The sequence below is a fragment of the Vanessa cardui genome, chromosome 23 (genome assembly GCF_905220365.1).
Source record: "Vanessa cardui chromosome 23, ilVanCard2.1, whole genome shotgun sequence".
NCBI lineage: Eukaryota > Metazoa > Arthropoda > Insecta > Lepidoptera > Nymphalidae > Vanessa > Vanessa cardui.
The window spans coordinates 10,785,115-10,796,665 of NC_061145.1; the positions used below are offsets into that span (position 1 = coordinate 10,785,115).

General features: G+C 33.0%; 1 protein-coding gene across 1 annotated transcript; it reads left to right on the forward strand.

The window, feature by feature from the left end:
* Window positions 1-275: 275 nt before the first annotated feature.
* LOC124539647 (dynein axonemal assembly factor 1 homolog) lies at window positions 276-10,544 on the forward strand. Its single transcript, XM_047116948.1, has 17 exons — window positions 276-2,388; window positions 2,461-2,657; window positions 2,901-3,180; window positions 3,448-3,561; window positions 4,003-4,180; window positions 4,351-4,489; window positions 5,304-5,481; window positions 5,928-6,051; window positions 6,140-6,231; window positions 6,330-6,716; window positions 6,855-7,045; window positions 7,152-7,308; window positions 7,845-7,964; window positions 8,582-8,761; window positions 8,887-9,018; window positions 9,165-9,364; window positions 9,959-10,544. The coding sequence occupies exons 1-17, from the start codon at window positions 276-278 to the stop codon at window positions 10,433-10,435; spliced, it is 5,259 nt and encodes a 1,752-aa protein (XP_046972904.1). The 3' UTR covers window positions 10,436-10,544.
* The last annotated feature ends 1,007 nt before the right edge of the window (window positions 10,545-11,551 follow it).

Consider the following 11,551-nt stretch of genomic DNA (forward strand, 5'->3'; position numbering starts at 1 on the left):
CGTCAATGTCACCTTTATAAAAAATATTTTTAAATTTTTAGGTACACGATTACTTTTAGGTTCTCCTAAAAAGATGTATTTTTCGAGTTAACGTAAAACACTTATAATGTTCTCGCAAATTAACAAAATATGAAATACAATTTAATTAATATACAAGACTGTATTCTATTTTCAAATATTGACATAATAAATGAATATTTTTCGTATCCATAGCAATAGTAACAAGTTTTAGTAAGCTTGATTGTACATTACGGATTACTTTATTAGATAAAAAAATGGAAACATCTGATTTAAAGGTAGGGGATTCTGACTATATAGCAACAAAGACAGCTGAGCTAAAGGAATTCTTTAAAGATGCAAAATTCCCTAAATCTGTTATTGATAAAGCTATTGAAAATGAACTCAAACCATTAATTCAAGGCGTTAATGTAGATAGGCCTTATATAGCTGCTTCAGCATCAGGCACTGTAAAGTCAGAGTATGAGGTCATGACAGGACAACCATTCACTAACATCGAAGATCATAGTAAGCCATTAACCTCAGAACAAATTAAAGAATTGGTGAAAGATAGCCCGATTCTAGCAGAAAAAGCCCGTCAAATTCAAATTGTAATTAATCATGACTCTCTTAATAATGACATTGCGGTTCCATTAGATCAGGTAAATATATCGAAGTACGATGATATTCAATCAGAACTCGACTCATCGGTTGGTGATGTTGCGAAACAGAATAATATCAAATACAGAAATATGCAGGTCTTGATGAATGCGGCAGCTGCATATAGATCTAAAAGTCAAATACTTAATACACAGACTATTAACGAAGAAGATACATCCAATGATTCTGAATCAAGTGATGAAAGAGAGTTTGAAGCTATAGATAAAGTTGTGACAGAATGCACCAATAAGTCTTACGAAACAAGATATCAAGAAACCAAGGAAATGTTGCAGCAATTAGCTGACAAACACGAAGACCCCAACGAAATAAATAAAGGTGAGCGATGTCCTCGTAAGCTGCAAATAGAGGAAAATAAAATTTTGAAGGAATCGTCATATTGTTTAGTACGTGGTCCGAAAAGAGACTCTTCTTTTGAAGGAATCAAAGAAAGTTATGCTATTAATGCCGCTTTAAATATCCCTATGAAGGATAATCCGATCAAACTTGACCTTAGTGGCGAAATCAAAAATAAAACAGATTCAGATCAACCGGTATGCATTGATAAAAGTGATGCAGAGAATTGCAATCTGAAAAATTTTGAAGTGAAACTCAAAGCAACTGAAAAAGTTCTTAATGATATAAATTGTATTTTAAGTAAAGATGAGCACAGTATTGATGGAAATAATAGCGACAAAACTAAACCCTTAAGCTGTAGTTTTAAACAAACAGATTCAATACTATCGATTCAAAATAATAGTTGTAATTCAACCCAGGCAAACATTCAAAGAGTAAAATTTGATGAAAACATGGAAAGATCTTTACATAACACATTGGAAAATATTTTTGAAATCGGCAAGAATGAAAACGCTGAAAACAATGAGCTTGAATTTAGGGAGATGAAAAATCTTGCTCGTAATATTGTTGAAGGTGCCGAAAATCTTAATACACTTATTAAAGAAGATATAACAAATAAATTAAACAGCATGAATGAGTTACTAAACGGTGTTAATGAAGCTTTAGAAAATTCCAGAAAATCTAATCTCGCTTACCAGAAATTAAAGGAGAGTGAGGTTGATAGAAAAAATAGAGCAATTAGTGAAAATGATGCGCAAGAGATCGAAAAAAATATTGACAATGAAACAAAACCTTCTTCTGATTTAGAAATAAATGACATTCATAGTGCAATAAATAAGTTAAACGATGAAATAAAATGTCACGAAAGTAGAATTAATACAAGTAAGGCAAATTATGAAAGTAGAAATAAAGAATGTAAGGACTTTCTTAAAGACTTGGATGACGTTTTAAAAAAATCACATAGTATTTTGCACCCAAAATCTACAAATTTTGATGGAGGTGATTCGGACAAAGTGGATGATAAATCTCTTGTGCAAATAGATGAAAATGACAAAGCAGATGAAAGCATTCATTGTGATATCGTAAAAAAAGACGTCGTAGGAAATAAAGATGTAGAAAGAAACAGAAAGATTGACAGACTGTTATATGATATAAAAGATAAAATGAAAGACAATAAAGAAGTTTTACGTCTTGCTAATAATTTATTGAGACGGGAAGAGAACAAAAAAGTCAGTACGAGTCAAAGCATATCAGTTGTAGATACAGATGATAAAGCCAAAGGCGATTACGTACGAAAAGATGAATTATTAGAGAAAAGCGACAGCGACAAAAACGACAAAATATTGGAAGTGCCACCTCTAGATAAAGAGTCAATAGGTACACCAAATAAATTTAAAAGGACAGGCCACTTCTAGTAAATTATTTTTGTTAATGAATTGTTCTTTCTAGATGAAAACGAAGAAGAAGATAAAAAGCAACAGGAAAAGAATGATAAGCAAAGACAATTCCAGTCAAAGATAGATAAAGAATTAGAAGAACAACACAAAGGACCTCGAATGACGAAAGAACTTATTAAAAATCTTTGCAAACAGCACAAACTCTACAGCACTCCTTATCTTAACGATATACTTTATTTACACTTTAAGGTATGTGAGGCTTTGGCGTATTACAGCGGTTTTGTATTTTGTAGGGTTTATCCATTTAATATTTGCCAAGCCACTAAATATATATGATTGCATTATAAATATATATGACCACTAGACATTATTAAGTAAACACGATATTAACAATTACTCACCTGTTTAGCCGTCGGCCCATACTATTTATATGGATGTTGTTTTCTTAAGATGTTTCAGGAAAGAGTTAACATTGAATGCTAAACATTTTAGGGATTTCCAAGAATTGAGAATTTAGAAGAATACACTGGCTTGAAATGCATATTTTTAGAGAATAATGGTATTCAAAAAATTGAAGGCTTGGATACGCTCTCTGAACTGAAATGTCTCTATCTGCACTATAATATAGTGAGGAAGATTGAAAATTTAAGCGGTTGTCCCAAGCTGAACACGCTGAATTTAGACCATAATTTCGTAACGAAAATAGAAAATTTGGACGTTGTTCCCGATTTACAAACGCTGAGTATCAGTCATAACATGTTGAGCAGTATCGGTGAGAAATGTATATTAATATTATAATTGTGAAAGTATCAAAAATATGTCTGTCGGTCCCTCTATCACGACCAAACCGCTGAACCGAATGTAATGAAATTTGCTGTGAAGCAAACTTGAACTTAAAAAAGGACATAGGCTTTTTTTTACCTGACACGTAAAAACCAACAACCTAAACCACGAGCGAAGGCGGAGCCGACTACTAGTGTTACATTACTGATGATCATGCCAAATACTATTTGATATGTTTGGTCTTTTTATTTTTCAGATGATTTGAATGATTTGCGATTTTGCAAGAACCTATCAGTTTTAGATTTATCCTACAATCGTTTAGAGGATCCGATAATCGTCGATGTACTAGCAGATATGGCGGTTTTGAAAGGTAATTATTAAACAAAACTTTTTCGAAAAGCAAACTGCTGAATATATTAATTACATGTTTAATATTTAAAAAATATATTTAAAAACAAGAATTGGAAACTGTCGTTAACTATGTAGCTAGCACAGCTGGGTTAAGGCCTCCTCTCCCTTTGAGGAGAAGGTTTGGCACATATTCCACCACGCTGTTCCAATGCGTGTTGGTGGAATATACATGTAGCAGAATTACAATGAAATTAGTCAAATTTAGGTTTCCTCACGACGTTTCCCTTTACCGCTAAGCACGAGGTGAATTATAAATACAAGTTAAGCACACGAATATTCAGTGGTGCTTGCCTGCAATCATCGGTTAAAATGCACGTTCTAATCACTGGGCCATTTTCTCTCTTACTGAGCCATCTCCACTCTAGTAAAATAACGCTTGTTTTTATTGAAAATGTTTTAGTTTTGGTGCTGACTGGCAATCCGGTGGTGCGCAATATCCCTGCATATCGCAAGACCCTAACACTTCGTCTGCTGGAGCTGCTCAATCTGGACAATCGTACTGTATTTCCACGTGACCGGGCCTGCGCCGAGGCGTGGCGCCGTGGTGGCGTACAAGAGGAGGTGGAGGAAAGGCGCCGGTACTTGTCTTTCATCTATTTTGTCAACGAGTAGGATGAATGGGAAGGTATACCACCTTCTTGATTTGATTTTCTCTTCGTCTCCAGTTATTTTTATAACAGTTGTAATAATATTTTATAGTTCTCTGGTCACCCATTTGAAACTATTTCTATAAAACGAATATAAACAGGTGGATTGCCAAAGATCAAGAGAAGGTTATGCAGAGCGTCCGTTATTTGATCAAGATGCGTGACGAAAACAAGGCTAAGCGAGAAGCACGAGAACTCCTCGATCAGGAGAAAACGGGTCCTCTTGCTGTGGAGAATAAGGTTTGAAATCAACAAAGTTGCCTACCGCTGTCTGTCACTACGTATGCTAAGACATTTAGAATTACGCAACGGGTTTTGATGCGGTTTTTGTTAATAGATACGTTGATTCAAGAGGAAGGTTAATTTTAAAGGTTTAAAACATGCACAAAATATTAATGAAACACTGATAACTTTAAAGTGCTATTCTTGTATTGCACATTGCACCCGTGCGAAGCTGGGGCGGGGCGCTAGTTTCAAATATTTTAAAATAATTCTATTTAGTGATGTTCTTTAATAATATACACACCATAACTACAGTTATTACTTTTACTGTTATTATTACTTTTATCATAAATGCTTAACGTTCTACTAAAAACAACTTTATGAAAAAGCGAATAGCGTATGCGATAAGCCTGCGTGGAATCTGTTAATATGAGCAAACTTCGTATAGTACCGAAAGGAGATACCTCAGAATATACCTATATCATAAAGTGAACTTACCTTCTGAGGTTTTGGGTTTAGCAATGCCAGTGTAGGTGCTTGTCATATTTTTTTAGTCTTACGTCCTGTAGGTCGTAAGACTAAAAAATATAACATAGTCTAATCTACCTAGTCTAAATCTACCTCCACTATAGTGAAGGTAGATTTAACACGATCACTAGAAAGGTTTTTCATTGAGTACACAAAACGAGATAATAAGGGTTGGCTTAGTAATAGTTGCAAAAATCGTAAGTAGATGGTTCCCTTTTTTTCCTGTATCATACTTACTATACTAGTTGGTGGTCAAGTGTTTTAATTGGTTTTCAATAAGCAAATATAATATTTTACTCTTCAGGATAATGAAATTGATCCAAAAGAAACAATTGATGAAGTTAAAGACGACGAATTAAATACAGAAGAAAAGGACGTTAAAACAAAGTCTGACGTCATCGAAGATGTACTCACAGATTCTGAAACTGATGATGATACTACAAGTGGAAGTGACTCCAGCGATAGTGACAAAGATTCAAAAGGTAAAACTGCAATACAAATATTGAAGTCTGTTACTAGGATGTATCTTATTAGATAAATATATTGATATAAAATAATATCATTATTTGCTTTAACATAGAGACGGGCAGAATAACATAAAATAGGATATCGTAACGCGGTTAAGAAAAGTAAATTGTGTATGACAACCTAATTGTCTTTATTTAGTTCGCAGTATCTGTTATGTATGACAGTACGCCGGAAATCCATGTATGAGTATTCTATTTTATTACTCTTCGAATTGTTAAAATAGATATTAATGGAAAATCAAATTTTCATAAAAAACAGCATCCTGAGATATTTTCTACATTCCCAGCTGGGAATCAGATATATCTTTTGTGATTAAAATATAAAGATAAAGGGTATATAATTAAGAAATAACTAATGAAGCAGAAACGGATTTAGATTTATAAATTGATTGAAATTTTAGATCAAGGAACTAGTAAAATTGAATGGTCACAAATCGATCAAGGCAAGCGCTTAATCCAGGAGCTGAAGGAGGAGCAGGGTTGCGAAGATCAGTGGACTGGTTTCAATATGGGTTCTGGTGATAGGTATGTTATTTTGGTCACTGTAAAGGGATCATTACTGTAGCATTTTACTTCCTTAAAAGTACTAATATATATTTTTTTAAACACTTAGAAACACTTCTACTGATTTAAACGCTATAAGTAATTTACTATTTAATCAAAGTCCACACGTGGAAAGGAAAGGAACTTCAGAGATAATAAAAGGTAAATGTCTGTTTCGCTTAAGCTACAATTCACTTACATATCTTATTTGCTACGTATTAATTCTAAATAATGTTTATTAAATACATTTAATATTACAGAAAGCATTGAACAAGTCCAGCAGAAAAGTAAAAGTGAAGAAAATCTCAGTAAAGGATCAATTGATAAAAATGAAAGAAAGCCTCTCATTGAAATAATCGAAGAATATAATAAAAGATCGCAAGAAAATGAAAGAAATAAAGGGCTTAATAAAATAACAATAAAAGAAGTAAAAACAAGTAGTACAAGAAATGAAGACTGTAAAAGGAAATTGAGTAATACAAAAGTAATCATTACAGAAGTTAATAATGATAATATGGCAGAGGTCAAAACAGATGATAGCAATGATGGCAATGGAAAAGAAGCAAACCAAGAAAGTGAAAAGGAAGTCAGTCTACCTCATGAAAGTCAAGATCAAATAACTGACAAAACTACTACTAGTGAACTAGGTAACTTTTTTTTAAATTTCTTTCAATCATTCTGAACCATTGATTAAACATAATGATGTTTTACTGAGTGATCATATTTTTAGTTCTAGAACGTAACGTCATTGTATTTCATTGAATATGTATTTTTAATAATAACAGATAAAGGTACAAGTGACAGTGATGGTGTAGCTTTCCTAAAATACATGCATCGAATGAATTCAAAAGCGAGTGACGATAATCTGGATTTGGAACCAAGTGCTGAAGATTTGGAAATATTTGAAGAACTTGAAAAGGAACAGGTGGAAAGAGAAGCTAGGATTGCTCGCGGGGAACCTGCCGTTGATCCAATGGTATCTACAATTTGTATTTCTATTGCCAAAAATTTTGTTAACCAATTCATCATCTTTACTCTAATAGCTTTCCTCGGATTAAATAATATTTTCTTTAAAACATAAGAAGCTGTACGATGAGAAGATTATGCAGGAGTTCCACAAGGGGCAAGAACCGACACCCGCTCATGCACTCGAAGACAGGAATTTCGTTACAAAATACGACCATTGCAACGCTTTCGACCGGGTCGCATTCAGTCAGCTCACGTGTGGCAATCCACCTGGTAAGACAAACTGTGACAGTGTTTAGTAATATATAATATCATATAAGGTCAAAGTCAAAGAAAAAATACATTAATTGAGAAAAAAACGTGTCGCGTATCACAACGTATTGTTCTATCTTAAAATTATTTCATCATTATCGCCACGCGAGGCCTTATGCAAGCTCGCTGGATATTGTCGTATTAAGGTTTAAGATGAATGAAATGTAACGCATTGGGAACGAAAGGAATAGTTAGTATAATTATATAAGCACCAAACTTAGGGCGGTGTGATGTGACATTTTCCGTAGACATGCTAATTTTATCATAAAATCATAAGGTTTTATTTGTATCAAGGCATTTAAGAAATTAGCAAAGATCTTTGATGAATTTCGAAGCAATCAGGAAGAGTCCAAATAAAAGTAATTCGTTAAGTTTCTATTGCTATATTCTTGACATTTTAAGGTTTCCTAAAAATTAAGCCATTCATTAAATTTTTGTTTTATTATATTTTTAACGGAACTTTTAATGCTTAATGGTAGAGTTAACATATATTTTAGATAATAGCAAAGTTAAGATAACTCATATACCAGGAGCTGTGCTATACCAAAACATTGAGAGACAATTACCAGTTCCAGAACTAGAATATGAAATTGGCGATGAAGTAATAGATTCTGGTCGTAAGAAACTGTCGTTTTTTTTACTTTTGTGTTTATTTTAAGGAACTCCATATAGGATAGACCACAAGTATAAATCCAAAACACTCTAATTTATTGCAAAAAAAGCTGTTTCAAAATGTAATTTTAAATTTTCGCGCGAAAACAGATCTTTAAGGAATCTGGAGGAATCTGGAGTCTGCTTTGACAAACCCTACTTTTTATTCGATATATGCAATTAATTTTCGTTTCAATATTCACTTTTTTACAACTATAACCTCAAATAAGTAGTCATAACAGGAGTGACGTCACTGAAAGCTAATTAGCGTTTAGAAATACGTTTCGTTTCAAGTTACTATAATTCGTAATTATTGTTAAAAAACAACATTATATCAAATTGCGGCAGCACTTCTTTTATAATTTTCAACATTTTATTGGCAAAAATTCCATAATTATTATTTGCATTTTCCCTATTATGTAGCTGAAATGATGTATAATGTCTTGAATAGTAAAAGTACCAAAAGGACATTGTATCCACTCAAGTGATGCCTCAAATGACGGTCACACTGTGTGTACCTATGTATGTTTTATTTATAAGTAGTTTTAAAATTCTAGATAATAAAAATGATATTACACCCTAGCTTCATCGGCTGACACTGAATCAGTATATATATCAAATGAATCAGACACAAATAGCTCTGAAAGTGATATATTAGAATCACCTAGACCAAAAAATAAGCAAAATGTACCAAAAAATCGTAAAGATTATAAAACAAATGATAATAATAATGAAGAAGATGGTGCAGGAGATAAATTAAATGGTAATTCTTGTTTACTAATTTAGAAAGTAACTCCAATTTGGGAGAAATCACAAATCTTTTACGGCGTACAAATATCAACGTAATACATTTGGTGTTTGGTGATTAATGTTTCTCTGTTAATGCAGATGAAAATTCACGAAAAGGTGATGAGAGTCATTCCACCTATGAAGCCTTAGGTAGTATGGATAGTGATGAAGCCAAACAATCGATTATTGACGCGATTAATTCCTATGAAGACAACAGATTCCCTTCGCAAGGTATTATAATTATAACAACAAAAAGTAATTTTAAAATTTTGATAAATGCTAGTAAATTTTAGTCAATATAAGGTCAATAACGGATTTGAATCTAATAAAAACGTCCTTAAATGTTTGGAAATAATTTAATCTAGTTTTGTTTTCAGGTGTAAATTATTCTGACATGGCACAAAATGCACGTATCGAAGAATCCGTGGCTACAGAAATACTGAAGAAAACAATTAAATATGAGGAACAGGAAATGTATAAACAGTTGGACGTAGTGACGTCGTACGCTAGTAGAGTCGATAACAGCACAAATGCTATTATTGAAAAAATATCTGACGAATTGGAAAATGAGTACACTGTAAGTTATTAAAAGTATTGGTAATATTTTCATACTGTTGATCATCACCGTCATAGTATTGCAAAAAATAAAGTTGGACAGACACAGCTGGGCCTTCCTAGTTGGTGGTAGGACTCATCGGTTATTATACCGCCAAATAATAGTACTCAGTATTGTTGTGTTCCGGTTTGAAGGGTGAGTGAGCCAGTGTAACTACGGAGACAAGGGACAAGATCTTAGTTCCCAAGGTTGGTGGCACATTGACGATGTAAGGAATAGTTAATATTTTTTACAGCATCATTGTCTATGGGTGATGGTGACCACTTACCATCAGGTGGCTACCCGATGGTAAGTGGTCTCCCACCATACGCTCGTCCGCCAACCTGTAACATAAAAAATTGTTATTTCTTGAGAATGATATCACTAGTTGGTAGATTAAATTAGTTTTAACAATAGCGTTTTTAGTGATAGGATCATAGGTAAAAAATACACTCAACCAATGTCAGCGATACGTAAAGGTTGATGAGAACGGCTCTATTCTTACTCAAACCATCCAATTTCAATCAAACGTAAAAAAGTAAGGTACTAATTACTTAAAACATTTATATTTCTCAGTTGCCAGAAGTGTCCCGTATACTTGAAACTCATATAGAGGAAGAGGAAATACACCAGCGTACTTTAAAATATGTCAATTATATTCCATCGCCGACTGAATCCTTAGCCGATGAAAATGAAGATACTTTAGTGCCGAGTCAAGATATTTCTTTAGAAGACACATTGACGGAAGAAAATGAACAAGGAAGGACGTCAGAAGCAAACGATTCAGGTATCTGCAACGAGTCCATGGATACAGAGAAAGTTGATGATGAAACAAAACATAAAATGAAACACACTGATGATATCGAAATAAGTAATGATGAGATGAAATCCGAATTGAGCGAAACGCAAATAGTTGATGTGTCAGCTGACGATGAAATATTCGTCGACTGTGAAGACGACGTCAATGAGTTGGCGGAAAAAGTTAAAAAATCGGATCCAGTTGAAAACTATTCGTTGGAAATGAAATTGGCACTTGGACTTAGTAAGGATTAATGTGTTGTATGAGTTGGGAAGGTCGTTTTTTTTGGCAATTTAATTTTGTTTACTTAGATGGGTTATTTTGTTTGTTTAGTAATTATGTCACGATGTTCACGTTTGTTAGTTATGCACGAATTTAAATAAATAATATTTGCAATAAGTCTTCGTATTTCTTATTATGAAACTTTTTTTGAACAGTGTAGTTGACAGACGAGTGTATTAAAGGGCCTGCTTCCTTCCCAGGGAGTCTATACCAAATTTTATCTAAATCTGTTCCTTGGCTGATCAGATAACAAATAAGACGCTACTTTTTACTTCTTTTACTTTTCGCGGATACTATTTCGTCGAAATACAAATAAAACGGAATGATATAAATGATATTTAAATAGTTTTTTTCGATAATTTTAAAAGAAATAGCTAAAGGGTGACTTATTTTTTTTAATTTTATGTTCATAGGTCTACAAAACAAAATGACAATCAAAAAATTGAATTGATTACATTTATCTTGATATAGACACGACATGCGTTTTTGATTAAGTGCAAACAAAAAAGTCTAGTCTATGACAACAACAAATATCTAAACTTATAATTTTTTCAATTGCAAAACAATTTAAACTATCGAAACATTTTTTTTAAACTTTTTTTTCAATGAGGCTATAGAACTATCGGTAAAAATATATTATAAGAGGAACACATGCGGTATAAAGGCGAATGGCTAAGTACATTTGTTCTAGAAGTAGGAAGACAAAAGGTCGTACAATATCGCATGCGACAATTTGGACGAGGAATGGAAAACTGTATGCATTGCAGGACATCGGACGAGTCAATAAGCCAATGAATTATCTTGTATAGAAATATGAAATCATTTATTTTTTTCCGAGTGTAAAGTGAGCTTGCTCTGTAAAAATTCAGTCTCTGTGCATACGATTTAAGTTCGAGACATTTATTATCTGTGTAAGAAACGTGATATAAAAACCTCTTTTGAACACATTCAAGTCTATTTATGTGAACCTGATAGCAAGGGCTCCACACTACACTGCAATACTCCAGGATATTTCGAACAAAGGTATTAAATAAAAGAACAGAAACACTCGGTTGCTTAAATATTTTTAACTGTCTGTTAATAAATCC